A 19,983-nucleotide genomic window follows, 5' to 3' on the forward strand; every position below is an offset into this window, starting at 1 on the left:
AATAGATTTAATGGATTAGCTAAATATTAGTATACTATTAATATAAACAGGGGAAGTATTCTTATTATATTATTAGGTTTCTCTTTAAAATACTATTAATAGTTTCTTTAAGTTAATAGTCTCTTTAATATTAATCTTTAAGTTTATTTATAGCTATTTAAAGAATTATAAGCAGCTTTATTAAATTACCTTTAGGTTTAAAACGCTTACTATATACCATTTTCCTAAAGTTAAATAGAAAAACCGCGCCCTGGCTACTATAAGATATACTAATAATAACATTACCTTAATAAATATTATATTATAGCTTAGATAAGTTGCCAATAATACTAAATACTAGGACTATTATAATAGCAAGAAAGCTATATTATATATATATTATAATAATAGCAGTAATAATAAGTGCCTAGTCTTGGTTTAGTAATATTATAATAATAATATTGTATTTTCTAATCTTACTAAATATATAATCGTTTATATTATTAGAAGATATTATATTATTAGGAGATACAGAATCAAAGCCATTATGTTATTATTCCAAAGAAGCTACTGCCGCGAGGTACTCTGACTTAATAGAGCAGATATAACTGATAGTGTAGTCGTTAGGATGGGGCATGGTTGCTGAAGTAGGCGACTCAAAGGAAGACTCAAGTCTACAGGGTGAGGATGCAGTGCTTAAAACCAGCGCTCTCGTTAAGCCCTGCTCTCGGCTCTTTAAGGCAATACATTATTGCCAACAACGTTGCGTTGCGACCGGGGCAGGAGGGGGCGCTGGTAGCTATGGTGCATCGATTTGCCCAATTAGAGACAAGGTAGTACAGCCTGATCTGACTGCAGCACTCCATTTCGGTATAATCGATGCTTAGACTGACCTTCACTCTCTGGGGCTGAGTCTTCATGTGACAGTCCTGCATGATGCACTGCCAACTCATCAATGAGCCGCAGCAAGGCAGCCTCCAGGTCACCAGGATCTCCACATTTGGCGGTTCAGTCGAATTAGTCCTTTGCATCATCAATAGACTGGTAAAAGAAATTACAATATCCAACTCGTTCAAAGCCTCCAGCAGGAACCAGTACATGTTTCTTTCCTCTTCACGCTCAAAAGCCAATGCCGAATTGAGCTATAAAGCAATATACATCACATGGTGGAAACATTCTTGAAAGGGTTTCTATGACAGATCCGAGATTTGACTATGTGCTTCATGACAAGGTTGCAAGGCTAAGAATGAAAGCATTCAAGCCGGCATGCAAGTCGACATGCGCACAATAAAGTATTTTTTTGCTTATGTTTAAGGCGCACTATTCTACAAACTTGAAGTGGCAGGGCTTATGTTAGGTGCGCGATACTACGATGGTCCCAAGATGCGATATACAATGCAGTACCCGTAACACCTCTCGCACTCCTCTTAGTATGAAAGACTTTGAAACTTAGCATGCGAAAGAATATGTTCGGCCCCGTCCCTTTAGCTAACCTCGGGCTCGCGCAAACCCCATCTAAAGTTCGGCGAACAAGATAAGAGATAAATACAATAACATACCATCTTCATTTTCCTCTAACTATTCAGATTCGCTTACCAAAGCCAGTAAAGGGGTTATTAGAGGTTTAATTATAGGTATCAGGTAACTATAGCCAATAGCATTATATCATAGGCGATTACGAAGTATAGCGACAGTTGCCCATCAGGGATATTCCGCCAACAAAATGAGTTATAATTCGCTAATACTAGGGACAAGTCGGTCAACTCAAGCAACAAGCTTCTTCAACTCCAGTTTTCAGGTGTGTTATTTCCGATCCCCCGGCTAGAGACAAAACCATTCGGGATTCCCGGCATAGATTAGATATTAACCAAGTAGACCGCCATTGAGATCTTTATCGACATCCCGCACGCAGTTGGGTTAAAATTATCTAGTGCTTAGTATATAGTTATATGCCTTATTCGTTTTGGAACTGGTAACTGCCTGCCCCCTGCAGTGATAGAAGAAATAGCCGCTCTTTAGCTAAGAGTCTTAACTATATTATGAAAATATAGAAAAGTAAAAAAGAAAAAAATTAGTTTTATGTATATCATTATATTCTGGCTTGAGCTTTTACCTAAATCTATATCTATTTTCTTGATTTCTCTTCCTGTCTTTATATAAACGCAGGCAATTCTTCTATTACCACCGAAGCTGCCGCATGACCTGACCATCCGAAGTGTTTTAGGGTCAGTAGGTCAGATGTTTGACTACAAATCATGAATGACAAAGCCGATTAATTTGGAACTTAAATCAGTTATTACTAGTGACAATCTAAATCCTAGTGATGTTTCAGGCTACATGAATATCCTCTCAAGTCCTTGCTCAGCTCCCTTGTCTTTACGCCATATATCCTGTCAGACCAAGTCTAACCCCCAATCCTCTTCCTCTAACCTTTTGATGAGGTTATTGAGACTGTCGTAAAGCTCCGACGAAAACAGACCTGATATTCCAACACTGTGTAGGCTAGCACCGATAATCGGAACCACAGTTGTCGCAAGCGATAGAAGCGTTGGCATTTTGTAAGCTGGTGGTACGGTTCTGACCATCCAACCACTCAGATCCATCATCGACCTAATCCAACCAGAAGCGTCGGCGAAACTTACTTCATTGAGGTTTGGCAAGCATCTCTCACACTCGAGTGTCAAGTACCCTACCATTAGAGAGGACCTCATGATTCCCACCTCTTCAATCCATTGTGGTGAGTCGTGTTTGAACCAATCCATATATTCATGTCGAGAAGACTCGATTAAAGAAATGACGAAATTTTGGATTTGCGAAAGAACCAGTACTCTTTTCTGCTCTATTGCGTCTAAAGAGCATTTATCAAATAAGTGACCAGATGCATATGCGAAGGGGAGCCAATTACTTACCGACTATATGCTTAGGAATAATGACCCCATATTCGTGCGTGTCTTGATCAATACGATGCTTCACCTGTTGTTGCATTATACCCGACAGCTTCTTGAACTCTGGTCCCATTTGGAGTTTCCATAGAACCCAAACCCAGGCTATCGCATGCTGATCGAACGAAGTTGATATATCCGGAAGTAACGCGACAGTCCAGATCCTGCACTGCCTCAAGTATAGTGAGCCGAGGCTGTACTTCTCGGCTAGTTTCAAGGAGGCAACTAGGGTATGAAATGAAGGACTTTCGACACGTCGTCTGTCTCTGATGCCTTCTAACAACTTGAAAGCACCAACATCGTCATCTTGCGCAGGCTCACCCGGGAGAGCGTTGTTTTCTGTGTGCGGAACTGGTTTCACTTCTAGTGCGTCTGATTGCCATCCATCATTTAACCAAACCTGTATATCATATTCGCGAACGCAGCGTACTTTTTCTGAAGTACTGTCATTTATCTGGGGTAAAATACCCTCAACAACAGAATGGAAGCATCCCTCACTTCTCCGACATCTGTCCAAAGACTGAAGGTCAACGCCTTGCCCCGAGGCGGTTTCAGCTTGAGGTAGACTGCTTCTCACAAACTGAAAGGTCAAAGCACAGGGGAGTTTCTTTGTAGTAGAAAATTGGTTCATGAGTTCTAATCCAACGTGCTTGCATTGTTTATGCTGACAAGGTTCATGGAGCTTGAGTGTTTGGCACGCCTCTGTTATACAGATATGGTGAACACAGAAAACCATGGTTTTTTCTGTTTTGGAGGCGCATTCCGAGAGGTCAACTGTCTGCCCGATAGACGCACGGAGTCTCTTTTTAGTACTGATGTTGAAGGGAATTACATCATCGTCGGGTTCGGAAGGGGAGAAATCAGGTGAACTTGGAGACATGTTGAAGTATGATTCCATGTCTCCCACCCCTTCTTCTGACATGTTCTCAGAGATTTCTTCAAGAGGATACGTCAGAAGTTTCTTTGTCTCATCGCGATCAACTCTGCTCGCAGATTGATACTCCTTAGTATTAGTCGCAATGATGGCGATTTGGCTGTCCTGGATGATCAGTCCATATTTACGACTTGGTGCCTCAGGACCTTCGGCTGATGATACCTTGGTACGTTCGACGGACACATCATCCAAGTCCTTTCTTTTAGCATCAATTTCGGCGTTGTAAGTATCATCGATTCGCTCCGGTATACTTTCATTCTGTGTTCTTTTTCCTCCTTTGTCCCGCCTAGCCTCGTTCCCCCCAACCGAGACTGATGACCGCATAGAATCCGGTGGCAGACCCTCTCTTTTTGATCTTCGTTCCTTTTGGGAAGTCCGCTTCTTTTTCGAATGTCGTCCAGATTTGTTGGATCTAGGTTTATATGTGTTCTTGACCGACTCTTCTGGTTTCTCGAATTCGATTGGGTGATCTTTCTCATCAACCAAAGTGAACTTTATGTCACTGAGCTTCCGTTCCTTCTCAATCCTCTTTAGAGCCTCCGCATTTTCCTTCATGTTGTTCTTGATAGTATCAAAAGCATTTTGTGTTTGTTGCTGACTAGAAACCACCGCGGTTAGCTCAGGCTGCGATTTGTTTATACTCCAGGTTATCTTACTGTATGCCCAAGATTTCTAGTTGCCATAAGCACATCGCTGATTGCAAAGACATAGTAGCTTTTTCAGCTGAGCAAATCAGTCCCTGCAGATCCTCATTTTTCACGAGAAATTGGATTGCAGTTTTTTTGTTTCTGAAAAAGTCCTTGATCCGTTTTATTCGAGAGGGGCCTAAGGCTGCATGTGCGCCCAGAATATTCAGTGCCTGTTCTCTGATGATCTTGAGCTCGGTGTTAACACATGCCACTATATTACGACTCATTGTCTTGTCAGTCCCGTGGCCTTGGGTTCGCATTATATCGGTAAGAACACTCTGAACCTAGGTCTCGTTAGAATTAGGGGGTATTTGTTGCGGTTAGGTTGTTTCTTACACGGGACAGGCTTTCCAGCTTTTCGCGGTACTGATTCCATGCAGCTGGTGCAGCTTTAATCCTGTTATGCAATTTCCATATCCTGTGAACCAGATCGCATATAGTAATGATACTGGAGGCACCCCCAAGGCCGTCCATGGTCAAAACTAGACAAGAATAAAAAAGGCTTAGAATTTTGGAACGAATCCTTCTGCTTTCATATGGCGGCAGTTATTCCCGATGAAAGGACGGAATATCCGGCTGCAAACCGATTGTGCTGACCTGAGTCTACGTAATGCATCTTATATGTCCCCAGGCTGGAGGGCCTCATCAAGGTGGCTGCCAACCATCCAAAGGCGACAACACAAAAGAAGGAAAACTGTTGGACACAAACAAAGCCGTTGTGCGTTTGATGAGAAAACACTTACAAGGTCTGTGCACCAACAGTGCCCCAAGTTTGTTGGTGGAGATGCAATCGTCGTGGCAGTGTTGGGCGCAGTTAATGCCTTGACCAGTCGGCTTAAAAAGGTGTCAGTCATGGTGCCGACCATACTGGAAACAGCCTAACAATGCTTCTAGCTAGCTAGTGAGCGCAACAGATTCAGATCAAGTTTAGGGCGTTTTTATGCTGACGTTGCGTTACATGATAGGTTGAGGAAGAAGATCTGCAACCGCTTAGGCGTATTTCAACCAGTCTGTTTCATCGCCTGATCACAGTACTTACGAATTGGTCGCCCTGCATAAGGCACACAATCACCATAGTTAGGTACTGCTCTTCTCCTCTGACACAAAGACCACCATGGCAAGAGATCTAAAATCGAAAATCAAAACATTCTCAAGTTGTGGAAAAAAGAAACCAGCCGTGTTCTTTAGATGTGTCTGGCTTTGATCTATTTTTAAGACACAATGAGGATACATCTAGATAGACACCAAGCTTGTGATACATTGATCCGAACTCAATGTTCAATGAAAAAGGAAGTATCCGACTTCTATTACTATCTAAACTAACTTGCGGTCTCTCTGACTTCTGTCGAAGTGATCTTGGCATGTAAGATGGCAACTGCCTTTTTGTAAATAATGGAACTTCGAAGTTTCTGCCATGACAAAGACAGGCCTTTTTTTAACCACATCGGCAATAGCATAACTTAATACGCGCATAATTACCACAGGGCTGCAATACATCAAAGTTTATTGCGCGTTGAGCTAATACATGAAAGGCGCGATACTGAGGGTGAAGTTACGGAAAACTCGTGCTAATAGCGGCAATAACGTACTAGGTACTGTACCCACCTGCAATGAGTCACGCCGAGCATTCATGCTATGGTATTTGTATTATTTTACCATGCAAAGCCAAGATCGATATTTGTAGGCACTATTCTCCAGATCATCCCCAATATTGAAGTCCAACAAGCTGCTTTCGGTCATCATACGCACTGGAGCAATACCTCATCGCCAGCGATGGCACAGATTATTTATGACGCTACATTCTTTGCCAAATACCCCGCCCTTGATCGATCAGTCAAGGGCCTGGATGGCGCGCCGGAATGGCCACGACTTCGAGAGCTTCCTCCCAGTCTCAGCGGCAACGTGATAGGTTTCGGCTGTGGTTTTGGGTGGCTTGCACGCTGGGCGATGGATGCAGCGCAGATCCTGTGTGAGGCATCGATAACTTCCAAAACATGCTCACCCTGGCGCGCGAAAGGACCAACGATAACAACATCCACCATGAACTCACGGATCTCGATAGCATAGCGTTCAAAGACTAAGATACGGGAATTTACGATTTGGTGTTCAGCTGGTCAGCACTTTATTATGTGGTTGATTTTAAGAATCTTATTAGGTGAGTTCGCTTTACTCTAGAACCCTATAGCTCCTTCGTCTTCTCTATTAAGCATCCCATCTATACTACTCTAGCTTATCTTAAGTTTATAAATAATAAGGAATCTAGATAATAATACTAGTTACTTACTAGTTACTAAAAGTTATAGTAAGTAGGCTATAATATATTATATCTTATAATAATAATTGGAGTAGGATAATTATTATTAAGCCCCCAGTCTACGAGGATATTTCCAAGCTTAAGCAGGACTTCGAGAGTGATGTTCTAGTACCGCAGATAGTCAAGCCCACGTTGATTAAAAAGCTCAACAAGCTTCTAGTCCTTATCCGGAAAGACTTTAATGCTGATCAGGAGTGGCAGCGCGTTGCCGAGATGGCTTGCCCTCCTGAAGAGAAATTTGTGAAAGCAAAAAAGCAAAACATGAATGGCAAGGGACCTCAGCGGCTACCTGTTCGAACGAAAGGACCTATATAATATGGGTTTGTGACATGGCTCTCATCGAACCAATCCTATAGTAGGCCGAATCTGCGGCATATATGTTGCGCCCTCGGGTTGCAGGATCAAGATAATATATATCTCTTTCTCGGAGGTTTAAATATAACACATTACTACTGATTTTCATCGAAAAGTACGATTAACAAGCCTCCAACAAAGGAAGCTTCTTCTCCATGAGCCACTTATTTACCTCAACCACAGTGTTCTCCCACAAGCCCTTTACCTGTCGATCGTCTTTAGCAATAGGGTTGGGATCCTCCAACTTTCCCACGGGAACTATAAACTTCCCCTTATACTTCAGAGCATCTTCCTTAACCTCTGCCGCCGTCGCTGCAAATAAGGAATTGGCAGCACCCTGCTCAGCAGTCAAAAAGGACGCGCGAGCTATAGCCCTGACAAGAATATTATTAATAGCCAGCACACCCTCGGTGAGTACCTCTCCGGGATGAACAGCTATACAGGTAATAGGCAGGTTCTGTCCCTCTAATCTTCCCTGGAGCTCTTGCGTGAATAGCACCACTGCTGCCTTTGATACAGCGTACCGGATCATGTCGAAGCCAAACATGAATCTTCCCAGGAAACGCCATTGCCATGGATATGACGGAACTGGATTCTTGAAACACGTTGGCGAGTCGAAATTGAACTTGAAATTGGCTGGGAGCATGCTGATGCTCGCTGTGGAGCTGAGGTTTACGATCCTGGCGTCGGCATCTGGATCCTTGGCGGCGGCTTTGAGTAGAGGTAGAAGTCTGTTAATCAGAATGAAAGGTCCAATATGGCTATAAGTATTAGCTATCGGTTGAGATGGCCAGTTAGGCTTTACATACTTGGCAACCATGTGTTGTTCGTATTTCCCGTCAACCAACATAGTAGACGATGTTGAGGCAGCTGCGTTGTTAACTTTGGCATAGTTAGTTATCATGATACAAATAGAGGGTCTCAGACATACTGAGAATATGTAGTTTTGTCTCATTTCTCTTTAGTTCGTCGACGGCATGAGTAATGCTGACGGGATCATACAGATCCATCACCAAGTACTGAACATTGCGAGGATTGATGCCGGCGTCTTTTTTGAGCTTGTCTTTGGCTTGTCGTGCCCTCGCATCGCTTCGCGTGGTCAAATACACCTTTGCTCCTTTCCGAGCCAGGAATCTAACTGTCTCAAGTCCAATTCCTGAGCTGAAGCTGTGTCAGACATGATACTAAACTATGAAATGCAAAGTTAGACACTCACCTGCCTCCAGTCACGACAGCCACTTTACCCTTCAGATCTGGTATATCTGTGGAGGGGTCCCATTGCCGTGTCGCCATTCTGGGCAATCCTCCTAGCTGCTGATAGAGTCGAGATGGGATAAAGAGCAAGGGCTGGAAGTATATTGAACTACTGGGAATTGCCCTTTTTGCAGAGCAAAGACATATTTAAACAGCCGCTGGTGCTTTGCGTATGCCTGGCGCATATCTCCTATATCTGACCCCAGCACGTAATTCCATGTAACAGCATGCCCCCACTGTAAGTGCACCAAGCGTAGCACTAATGAAGCTTAACTTAGCATCTCCGACTCAACTCCGCTAGCCTCCATCTCATCTCCACCGCACCTCCGCAACCAAAACCTGAACTAACCCGTCAATTCATCTCCAGATCATTCAAACACATCCACAATGGGTCGGAAAACCAAGCAAAAGTCATGCTTCGCGTGCGTTGAGACCAAGCGTCGCTGCGACAAGCGATATCCCTCATGCTCACGCTGTCTCGATCGGGAGATGGTCTGCACTTATCCGCCTCTGCCAAGACGACAAGCTCTCGACTTCACTGAGACTGAAGCTGCTCCAGACATAGGCTTCGGCGATATGTGGACTTCTTCTGCCGACACGAGCAGTCTTGCTCTAGTTCCAGAAATGTCGGAGCCCTGGCTCCTCGATCCCGTCTTCAGCGCCAGTCTGAACTGCCCGTCAATACCGTCGTGGACGCCCTCTTTATCAGACCCATCCTCGCTACCAGGTTCATCCTCAAGTGGGATGCCTGGGGCTTCGGGTCAGCTGACGCATATATCCCGAGACTTGGGCTGGTTTCTTGGACCTCAATCATGGACTATAGGATATCACTACAGCGCCCCAGATGTGATCCCACCAGCTTCCGTCTTCACTAATTTCATACGCGGCTTACAAAATTGGCTGTCCCGTTTTGTAAAAACAGGGCACAACCCATTTATCCATCGACATCTCCATTCGGACTCGGGGTACCCGCAATGCATTCAAGACGCGTACTCGGCATGTGTTGTCTCCAGTGCTTCCAGTAGCGAGAATGAAACGATCGTCAATGCAATCTCTGCTACTCACATCACGAATCTACTCAACGCTCAGCCCGCTAGGGGCACCAATATCATGTCCACCAGAGACCATCTGGCCCGCACGCAAGCTCTTCTCATTCACATCCTTCTCGCACTCTTCTCTTCCTCAATTGAACGTCGTGCAAGGGCTGAGAATCTCATCAGCCTTCTTCATGCGTGGAAGAACCAGCTATGGGAGTGTGCAACACACGACAGTACACTTGTCTCACCATTGCCGATCTTGGCCAACTCTAGTGAAACAGCTGTCGGGGATTTAGATCCTATCCCCGGCCTTTACCGGTCCTTTATCCTCTCCGAGTCCATCCGACGTACCGGATTACTGTGCAACATCGCCACTGGTGTCTACAGCGGTCTGAAAGGCAGCAACATACAATCATGCGGGGGTGACATTCACATTACCACGCAAGCCAAGTTCTGGGAGGCATCTTCCTCTGCCAGGTGGGAGGCTGTTGCTCGAAACACCGATCCCTTATTTATCTACACTCTAAAGGGACAAATGCTACTGGATCGTGGTGTTGGCGCTGCGCAAGTTGATGAATTTGCGCGACATTTGTTTACTATCATGTGGGGATTGGAAAAGGTTGAGACTTGGGTCGTGAGAACAGGAGATGAGGTTTCTGTTGTATACTAGAATGAGCAAATACGTAATAAAGGTTACTTAAACGCAGATCAGTGTCAAAGTCAAGAAACCTCCTTGGTCATCTATATTCTTCTTGAAAGTCACGATCGGACACTGATTCATCTGTACTGAAGGGTGTCACGCGAGACGGCCCCGAAGAAAGTGGACCGAATCTTTACGGGTCTAGGGACCCCAGATCGCTTCTGAGAGTTGCTGTGGCTGTTTGCTAAGCATCACTTCACCAATAACGAAGACATTGACAGATACCCCCCGTCTTCGTTCGGATACGGGCTGCACCCCTCTCGGGTTTCTCGGACTGTAGCCAACGGGACCACTCCGATCCATCTCCACTTACCTCCGCGCCAAGTCCACTCCAAGCCCACTGAAAGACTATCTCCAGTAGACGGCGAGTTTTTAGGTAGTGATTTCTTCTAAGGGTGTTTAGCAATCTGGGTGTACCTGGCGCAAACGGTATGGAATTCTGATCTCGTCAAACTTCGCAGGGTCAAGACGTGGAGTGATTTGCGGAGTCGGAGAAAGGTGAGTTTACCGAAAAGCACGGCAGCGAGAGTCTCGTGATCTATAAGCATAAAAGGGACTTCTTGCCTCTATATTGTATACTTTCCAACTCACTTCTTATCTATATATCCATTCTCTATTATCTAGCATCCAGCCACCCAACATGTCGACCAAACAAGAGTCTCTCATCGAGTGGGTCACCAAGCTCAACGACACTCTCTTTATTCAACCCAACAACGAAATCGCAATCAAGGCTATAGATGAGCAGGTTGATCCAAGCCTAGTCACCAAGTAAGAACAGTCATGATGACCCTTGAGCCAGTGCATCTAACCCGTGGCACACTAGAATCAATCACAACGTATACACCTACGACCAGTTCAAAGGAGCTCTCCCGTACGTTCGCAACACTACTACAGCAGTTCAAGACGAATTCTCCGAGATTCTTACATGGGAGGATCCAGAGAAAGGGGATGGTGTGGTGGCGGTTTTGAGTAAATGGAGAACTAAGCATAAGGAAACCGGCGAGGAGACAAAGAAGACTAATGTGATTCTCTGGGAGGTTAAACTGATTGATGGCAAGAGGAAGCTTACCGGACAGACTGAAGTGGAGGTAAACTAGATTAGATTGATTTTTTATTGATCTCAAAGATGCTGTCGAGATGGCAATCATGGCATACGTGGCTTACATTCCCTCCGAGGGATGGATCTATCGATGGGTACCACCCCTAGACCAGTTACCAAGTACTTAATGGCATCCTATTTAGGTTGAAACCTCAATTAGAACAAGGGATCAAAGTAGAAAAATAATCATTGAGATCTAATGTACTTATGCCTATAATACAAAGCATATCATACAGAAGCAATTTTTAAAGATGCTTCGAGTGACTTATTCCACTTATAGGCCTGCTATGTATTGACACAGGCAGAAGCAAAGTCTACAATAAACTCAACACTTATTGCGACTGACGCAGGATCCGGACTGATAGGTTGTATTAGTAACAGTCATCAACTCAGCGATTGTAACTCACTTGGCTTCGAATAGTACCTTCCTTGCAGAAGCAGCCAGGAACGCACTGTTTGGTACACGGTCGGGGCTCGGGTTCATCGCATGTCAGGGGACAGGCCGTACCGCATTCAAAGAATTGTTCACCCTATGAATTTATGTTAAATTAAGAAACAAAGTCAATGAGGTAAAGAACAGTTAATACTTACAGCCTTGCATTTCGGAGCAGTGGCGGCAGGAATAGCAATGGTGCCAGCAACGAAAAGGGCGACGAGGGAGATAGAGTACTTCATTGTGAATGTATGATATATTGTTGGGAGTAGAGGAAGTTGTGAGTGAGGTATGGAGGTAAGGAGCAGAGAACAAGATGCTCTGGAAGAATCACAGGCCTTATATAGAGGTTGTTTCTTCTACATTCACATGCCATACGGTCAGTCTCGCTTTGTAACGCCATGCTCTAAATTTTCATTGAAGCACGCGCCGCAACACGACATTCGATGTTCAAGGATCCACTAATGCCAAGATGGTCTCCAGGAGACCTCGTGAACTAGGGGATTGAGAGAACGGCGTTATGGATTTAAATCATGCATCTCAAGTCGGAAGCTATCCTTGAGACAAGACAGTATCTGCAACAGTTAAGAAACCTTTAACTCTCTCTCTATAACTAATAAATAACTTCTGAAATATTTAAATTACAAGAGTTAGCATATGTTTCTCTGCATTTGGCCTTTTAGCATACCCCTAGATTTATGTTGATTGACTTCACTGCCCCACTCCACCTTCTCAATAAGCCGTTAGTGGCCGAGCGGGCCGAGATGTCGATCAAGCCGACATTAAGCCTCACGGGGAAGATGCTTGATTTCCCACTGGACTGCGGCATGTGTTTATGCAAGGGGAAAAATCTGCATTCTGAATGATCAACTGATTTAATATCAAATGACTTTTTACTTATATGGAATGAGGTGAAAAAATCTGTCTTGAGTTGATTGCAACATACGTACTGCTACACCAGCTCTCATGACTTGTAGCCAAAAGAGAATGGACCTACTTCTTTGCCCTTTTTCCTTGCCGAAGTCGTAACTCCGATATGCCATGTACTCCTAGTACATCTTTTGCTCTTATTCATGTTGCCTAAAGCCCGTCTTGATGTCATCCTGAATTCCTCCTATGTCTTTGCTATGGACTTATTGAAGACACAGGGGTTCAAAGTCGCAAAGAGCTTTGTTGACGGGCACAGAGTCCGTAGCCAATGTGATGAGATCGCCATCTTCAGGCCCATGGGCCAGATTCTGGGAAGACAGGTACTCCCCAGTGTCTTGACCTCTGCGTTCAAAGACTGTGACTTGCGGCTTTGGCTTTTCGTTGACTCGAGGCCAAGCGTCATCGTTCCCAGTCTCAGCCCACATGGTCTCCCTCTGCACTTCGATGTACTGGGGGGCCGGAGGCCCGTACAGCTCATCCCAGTTCTGCTTGGGCGGCTCCTCGTAAGTAGCCTTGGGCAGGTCTGAAGCGCTCACCTTGCCATTGTGGAGCAGCTTATACCCCATGTATCTGAACCACTCCAGGTCTCTCGTGAGGACGCGCCCCTTGCCAGGTAGCTGCCAGTAAAACGGCCACGACTCATGGGTGGCCTTTGTGTCGCCGGACTCGTACAAGCCGAAGACAGGCTCAAGAGCTGCAGCGAGCTTGACGTCAGGACTCTTGATGATCTTGCTGTTGGGTCGACCTGTCCCAACGCTGTATTCGTGGAAGCGCTGGATCTGGCGGGCGAGGAGACGGGTCTTTTGTTCGAGGGAGAGAGAGATTTTTGAGTTGGTGATGATATTGGTGGGGAGGAGGATGTGTTGGAAGAGAATAAGATGTTGGTCTTTACACAGAATTGAAGAGAAAGGTGATTTGTGGTCTGCCTGACTTATTCCTTGGAGAGAAAAGATAATGTAAATGGAAAGACTTTAGAAGTAAGTAAGTCTGGCAGATTCTGTGAAGCGATGGTTAGAGGAAAGAAATTCCAGGACAAGGGGAGCTGGGAAGCTGGCTATTTATAGGGATAAATGATCATTTTGACTTTCAACTTCCAGATATATTGAACTTAGGAGAGACTTCTGCAAGCTTTATATCTTCCTGGCTTCACGCTTTATTGGATATATGTTGAATCAGAGTTCTTATTAGAGTAACCACTACAATCTGCTTGGCCACAACATGGCTCAAAGTTAAGCTCCAGAAGCAACACTGACAGCCTGGAGTTAACGGTTATGCTTAAATCTGCACTCTTGATTGATTAGATAACAGTTCACATGGCGTTTCTGGGCAGAAAATCAATAGAGAACTCTTAAAGTAAGTGGAAAAGATTGCCACCAAGGTTCGTAAAGCGCTCCCACGTTGCCACCGTGCACTTTCACCCCTCGACTGCAAAGGGCGGGTTCACGCACGAACAGACCTTATTCAGATCTAGCCACACCTTATTCTATGATTTAAAAGGTTACTTGGCCACGCCATGCTGCCCATTCGTGAACCTTGCAACTAACTTTGACTATGACTTTAATGTTTCTTTTTCAAACTCTACTTCGAAACTCACGTGAGCCGTTGAAAGGTCAAAAGGCAGCTTCGCAAATCAGAAACAAGATAGATTCCAATTAAAGAGAGTAGACGCAAGGTAGAAGTAACACAATGCAGAAAGGTAAGAAGAAGAAGAGATACCACCAACTCATCACCCATCACCATCAATGGGCCATTCAGAACCTAGATCGAACACAGCCCTTGCCAACCATCTTCCTCCCCGTCCCACAAGTACACTTCTTATCCGCCCAAACAAGGTTCTTATTGTAGCAAACACACTTCCCCGCATACCCATCCCACGAAGCTGCATCACCACAGTCAACAGTGCACTGATTCTTCGACCAAACCTTTCCATCGGGACATCCACAAGTCTTCTCATCTGCATCAAAAGTCTGGCCCTTCTTGTCACAAATACACGTGCCTGATCGGGAGTTATACGAGGCGTAATCTCCACAGTCGGTGATACACTCCTTTCCACTCCATATCTTACCACCTGTGCATCCACAGCCGAGAGTAGTAGGGTTGAAGGTTTGACCCTTTTTAGGGCAAATACAGGTTTGAGACTTTTTGTGCCATGTAGCTAGTTTGCCACAATCTATGTGGCACTGTCCATCGGACCATACTTTCTTATCAGGACAAGAGCATGTTTTCGTCCCACTGTCAAAATCCATGCCTGATTTATTGCAGACACATCCCTTGGCGGAGTTACTCCAACACGCTTCAGAGCCACAATTTGAAGCGCACATCTTGCCGTTCCAGCGTGTATCAGTAGGACACGTGCAGGTCTTGTCTTCGTTGAACGTCTGGCCGGCCTTTTTGCACACACAGACATCGTCTTTGTCGTAAGCGTGTGAGCCACAGTCTTTCTTGCAGCCCTTCTTGGTGGGTTTGTAGCCGTCTTTGCAGACGCACTTTTTACCAGAGAGGACGGTGTTGGGCTTGCTGCAGACGCAGTTACCGTCGTTGTCGCGGGTGGAATCGCCTTCGCATTTGGGTGTGCATTTGTCTTTGACGGGCTCGTTGCCGGGTTTGCAGGTGCAGATATTCTTGGTGTCTAGCTCGGCGAGTTTGTCGTCGCAGATACAGACGTCCTTTTCACCGCGTGTTGAGCCCTTGGGGCACTCTGGCTTGCAATCGCCTTTGACGATTTCATAGCCAGCTGCGGTGCACTTGCATGTACCATCTTCTTGGCGTGAGGAATCTTTGGGGCATTCGGGCTTGCATTCTCCTTTGATGATTTCGTAGCCAGCTGTATCACACTTACAAGTCTTATCTTGCTGACGGGTAGATCCTTCAGGACATTCCGGTTTGCACTCACCGCCAACGATCTCATGTCCGTCGGCAGCACACTTGCATGTTCCATCCTCTTGGCGAGAGCTGTCGTCGGGGCACCCGGGCTTACACTCTCCCTTAACGAGTTCATAACCGTCCGTGTCGCACTTGCAGGTGTCATCCTGCTGACGAGTAGATCCTTCAGGGCACTCAGGCTTGCACTCCCCGCCGACGATCTCGTAGCCATCAGTAGTACACTTGCAAGACTTGTCGTCCTGACGTTCTGAGTCCTTGGGGCACTTTTCCTTGCATTCTCCGCTGACAATCTCAAAGCCCTCGGCATCACATTTGCAGGTGTCGTCTTCCTGGCGGGTAGAATCCTTCGGGCACTCTGGGACACAGGCACCTTTGACGATCTCGTAGCCCTCGGTGTCGCAAGCACAAGTACCATCTTGTTGACGTTTTGAGTCCTTGGGACATTCAGCTGTGCATGTGTCCTTCACAATCTCAAAGCCATCTGCATTGCATTTGCAAGTGCCGTCCTCTTGGCGGCTTGAGTCTTTTGGACACTCTGGCACGCAAGTGCCCTTGACAATCTCGTAGCCGTTATCGTTACACTTGCAGGTATCGTCCTCTTGTCTGCTCGACTTATCAGGGCAGGTAGGTGTGCAGGCGTTCTTGATGATCTCATAGCTGTCCTCGTCGCACTTGCAAGTGTCATCTTGTTGTCTTGTCGAATCCTTCGGACAAACTGGTACGCAAGTGTTCTTGATGATCTCCTCATCCTCTGCGTCACACTTGCAAGTATCGTCCTCCTGCCTCTTGGAATCCTTAGGGCAGACAGGAACACAAACGTTTTTGATGATCTCTTGGTCTTCTGCGTCGCATTTGCAGGTATCATCGCCTTGCCTCTTTGAGTCCTTGGGACAGACAGGGACACAAGATCCCTTCACGATCTCTTCGTTATCGGCGGTGCATTTGCAAGTGTCATCAGATTGGCGGGTCGAATCCTTAGGACAGCCAGGCACGCAAGAGCCTTTGACTAGTTCCTTGCCGCTGTCATCGCATTTGCAAGAGTCATCGTTTTGGCGAGTCGTGTCCTTCGGGCAGACGAGTACACATGCTCCCTTGACGATCTCTTGCTTGTCGTCCGTGCATTTGCAAGAGTTGTCGCTCTGACGGGTCGACCCGGTAGGGCATGTCGAGACGCAAACGCCCTTGACGAGTTCCTTGTTACCATCGTCACATTTGCAAGACCCATCAGCTTGGCGTGTAGTATCCTTAGGACACTTGTTCACACAAGCTCCCTTGCTAATCTCCTTGTTCGGATCATTGCACCTGCAGCTGCCATCAGACTGACGCGTCGAATACTGAGGGCATTTGTCGACGCAAACACCCTTGACCAGCTCCTTGTCATCCTGACACTTGCAGCTACCGTTATCCTGACGAGTGGAGTACTGGGGACACTTGTCCACACAAGAACCTTTGAAGACCTCCTTCTTGGGATCGTTACACTTGCATGTACCGTCACCCTGTCGAGTAGTACCCCCCGGACACTTATCAACACACTTCCCCTGAACAGACTCCTTTCCCGACCTGCAGCTGCACTGCCCAGACGACGAAGACCAAGCAGCCCCGTCGTCATCGCAGACACAAGACCAGCTGCCATAGCTACCAGGCTTGTACTCTGAATCGTCAGGGCACTTGTTGACGCACTTTCTGTTCTTGAGGGTCTGTGGGTCGGGGCAGTCGCAGGAGTACTGCTTGTAGATCTGGCCTTCGTAGGGGCATTTGCAGTACCCCGGAGTTGAGCCGCGTGGAGGAACCCAGGTGGCTTCACCGCAGTATTGGGTGCCGGTGCGCCTGTTCAGGCTGTTGGTGGTGCCATCGGGGGCAGCGGAGGCGCTGCTGATGGCGATGAAAGCGAGTGTGAGAGCTTTGAACAACATTGTGAATGTACAAGAAAGGCCTTGAGTGATTCACAAAGTGGTCAAAGAAAGGAGGGAAGGAATAAGACTTCGAGTGCTGGTGATTCCGAGTGAGGTTACTTGACCGACCTCTGTGTCTTTATAGAAGTCACGATGATGCTCAGACAAGTGTCGCTACAACTTTCAATAGGGGCTTGACTTCTCCGAGCGGAGTCGGAATGCCAAGAGCAATCTGGTGACAGGCTGCATGATGCTATACCTCAAAAAGCATTCGCTACCGTTGTTTGGTTATTTTCTTGATAAGAGTTCAAGTCTAGACCCATCATCACTGAGCAAATTGGTGTGGCCGATGGTCCGGAGGCGTCAGTCAATCAATAGCTCATAGAAATGGCTGAGCTGGGATGCTCAAAAGGGTGAAGCTATCGCTGAGTGACGAGGTCTGGAATTAGACTTCTTTGTTGTTCTGAGGGACCAACCGCTTGCCATCAAAGCGATGGGCGACATCCGAGAATCTGGGATGCACACTTGCGCTTGGACTGATGACCGGGAGCTAAGTGGCGCGGGCTCTGGTCGGTGGCAATGGTGCAAAGATGACGGATCTGGATCCCCAAAACAAGCATAATTTTTGACTTTCGTTGTCTACAATCAATGGCCCAATCTACCTCTCTCTCTCTGCTGTGTGAACCAGTTCGTCTGAAGTGCTTGGGTGGATTGCAGCTTAGTCGCATGTCCTTTACCCTAGTGTTGGTGTCAATCTCACTCACAGAGCGATGGCCTGGGCGGGAGACGATACTCTGGATTGCCAAATGGCTCAATCATCTACTGAGCTTGAACCTGTTCTCTCTTCTTCTTCCCCTCTCTGTCCCTTGCACTAGCTCACCATCCAGGAACAGTATCACCATAACGCGATGCTTCGATTGGACAAGGAGGAAATTATCACTCCATCTCCATCATGAGGCTGCACACAGCTGAAAAGCATCGACCCTCGCGTTGGGCAAACACTGCCTCTTCTCCTCCTGAGACGGGAATAGCAACAAACAGTTTATGCCTAAGCGGCGTGGTCAAAACGTCAAGGTACGAGCGTTAAGGCGACAAGTTGGTGGGGCGTTAAGGGCGGAGGAAGGTGAAAGAAGCGCCGTTATTCATTCAGGGGGACGCCACAACGCCACTTTGAACGGTTTTGGAACCTGGGGGCGCCACTTTGCATTGACGGGAATCGTAGAATGGCATGGTGGAAATTGGATCATGCGGGGTACTCTTTTATGCTTCTTTTTTGCCTTTGTAAGATGCTCGTATTAATTTCCACTTTCTTCCTTTGGGGGGGACAATCACAGCTGAATACACACTGAGGCTCCATTCGACGCATTACAGCAGTTAATTAACTTTAGCTCTGGCACTAAGCTCGTATCCCCGAAGGAAATGGTCAGTACGTCATATTCAGTGATGAACTCAATCTGTCCATGGCTTAGTGGCTGGCCATCCTTTACAACGGCTGCAACCCATCTTCGAGATTCAGTTTGCTGATAGTCTCAGCCCTACCCTATAAGCATTCATGCCGATGTCCAATTTCCACATTCAGACAACAATCTTATTCCCGGGACACCAGCAGTCCAGATCGGCGGATGCCAAGTTCGGGGATGGGATTTGATGGAGGGGCCACGGTTGGTTGATGTTCAGCTGGTGCATTGAACTTTGCTTCATCACTTTTTTGCTTACCAGTCTGTGTCATTTAACTCGGATCGTGTACGGTAGAAAGTCTCCCTACGTTCGCCAGAAAGCTGTATATTAATACTACATTCTATTACTATGACCGAAAAAAAGAAGAATCAGAAGAGAAATAAAATATATTCTTCCTGTAATATAATACTTATTATTACACTGCTTCTGTGATATTTTATAAATATGCTCAGAGAGTCGGAACCACCTTTCGGAAATGGATATAAGCCTCCAGTTTCCGAATTACCCCGCGTCTCTCTATTGCGGCGCATCTAAAGTTTAACGTCTAACAGTTAACCTTTCCACGAAGGATCTTCAATCTTATCTCTCTAGCCTGGGTCTCAGGAGATAAGCATACTTTGTTCACCTCCAGATAATAGCTCTTGCCTAGAGGTTAACATCTGACCAAGCTGGGTAGTAGTTAAATGATAAGGATACTGATAGCCAAGAGATATGATATTGCTTATGTTGATTCAATTACGAGACATAAATGCTCTATCGTGTACCAAGGTTGGGACTGCATATCACTCCTCCGGTCCTGCCGCGCTGGCTAGGTGCAAGTCGCTCAACAGATCATATACTTCTGTCACTGTTGGGTAGGAAGACGGAGATGCCAATAAACTCAATTCAGTTATGTCACTGATTCCATGAGTCAGTGGCCGCGGGTCTCTTCCGTTCTGAACTGCAGCAAGGTGGTTGCTATTACTTAATCTCCGCAACATATTAAAGCATGCTACAGTGTCACTCCTTTTCTATATTTAGAGAGAGGCCAAGAAGAAATCTGCAATTTGTCACAATCGTACGTTCTGATCTTAATGTTGGAGATG

At 46.1% G+C, this 19,983-nt stretch overlaps 7 protein-coding genes across 7 annotated transcripts; 3 read left to right on the plus strand and 4 right to left on the minus strand.

Moving 5' to 3' along the window:
* Positions 1 to 2,880: 2,880 nt before the first annotated feature.
* On the minus strand, positions 2,881 to 4,546 carry FOIG_16427 (uncharacterized protein; the record flags this gene model as incomplete). Its single annotated transcript, XM_031217872.1, has 2 exons — positions 2,881 to 4,453; positions 4,512 to 4,546. 2 exons carry the CDS (start codon positions 4,544 to 4,546, stop codon positions 2,881 to 2,883), a joined length of 1,608 nt encoding a protein of 535 aa, XP_031052397.1.
* A 1,771-nt stretch (positions 4,547 to 6,317) lies between these two features.
* FOIG_16428 (methyltransferase) lies at positions 6,318 to 6,611 on the plus strand (the record flags this gene model as incomplete). The annotated part of the gene is made up of 1 exon (XM_031217873.1): positions 6,318 to 6,611. One exon carries the CDS (start codon positions 6,318 to 6,320, stop codon positions 6,609 to 6,611), a length of 294 nt encoding a protein of 97 aa, XP_031052398.1.
* Positions 6,612 to 7,333: 722 nt separating this feature from the next.
* FOIG_16429 (uncharacterized protein) lies at positions 7,334 to 8,505 on the minus strand (the record flags this gene model as incomplete). The annotated part of the gene is made up of 4 exons (XM_031217874.1): positions 7,334 to 7,973; positions 8,022 to 8,094; positions 8,144 to 8,373; positions 8,429 to 8,505. The coding sequence occupies 4 exons, from the start codon at positions 8,503 to 8,505 to the stop codon at positions 7,334 to 7,336; spliced, it is 1,020 nt and encodes a 339-aa protein (XP_031052399.1).
* Positions 8,506 to 8,853: 348 nt separating this feature from the next.
* FOIG_16430 (uncharacterized protein) lies at positions 8,854 to 10,173 on the plus strand (the record flags this gene model as incomplete). The annotated part of the gene is made up of 1 exon (XM_031217875.1): positions 8,854 to 10,173. The coding sequence occupies one exon, from the start codon at positions 8,854 to 8,856 to the stop codon at positions 10,171 to 10,173; it is 1,320 nt and encodes a 439-aa protein (XP_031052400.1).
* A 670-nt stretch (positions 10,174 to 10,843) lies between these two features.
* On the plus strand, positions 10,844 to 11,300 carry FOIG_16431 (uncharacterized protein; the record flags this gene model as incomplete). Its single annotated transcript, XM_031217876.1, has 2 exons — positions 10,844 to 10,971; positions 11,027 to 11,300. 2 exons carry the CDS (start codon positions 10,844 to 10,846, stop codon positions 11,298 to 11,300), a joined length of 402 nt encoding a protein of 133 aa, XP_031052401.1.
* Positions 11,301 to 11,627: 327 nt separating this feature from the next.
* FOIG_16432 (uncharacterized protein) lies at positions 11,628 to 12,029 on the minus strand (the record flags this gene model as incomplete). Its single annotated transcript, XM_031217877.1, has 3 exons — positions 11,894 to 12,029; positions 11,710 to 11,832; positions 11,628 to 11,660 (listed from the first exon to the last, which is right to left on the minus strand). Exons 1-3 carry the CDS (start codon positions 11,975 to 11,977, stop codon positions 11,628 to 11,630), a joined length of 240 nt encoding a protein of 79 aa, XP_031052402.1. The 5' UTR covers positions 11,978 to 12,029.
* Positions 12,030 to 12,868: 839 nt separating this feature from the next.
* Positions 12,869 to 17,461, minus strand: FOIG_16433 (uncharacterized protein; the record flags this gene model as incomplete). Its single annotated transcript, XM_031217878.1, has 2 exons — positions 12,869 to 13,634; positions 14,532 to 17,461. The coding sequence occupies 2 exons, from the start codon at positions 17,459 to 17,461 to the stop codon at positions 12,869 to 12,871; spliced, it is 3,696 nt and encodes a 1,231-aa protein (XP_031052403.1).
* Between the last annotated feature and the right edge of the window lie 2,522 nt (positions 17,462 to 19,983).

This window comes from Fusarium odoratissimum (assembly GCF_000260195.1).
Source record: "Fusarium odoratissimum NRRL 54006 unplaced genomic scaffold supercont1.82, whole genome shotgun sequence".
In the NCBI taxonomy this organism is placed as follows: Eukaryota; Fungi; Ascomycota; class Sordariomycetes; order Hypocreales; family Nectriaceae; genus Fusarium; species Fusarium odoratissimum.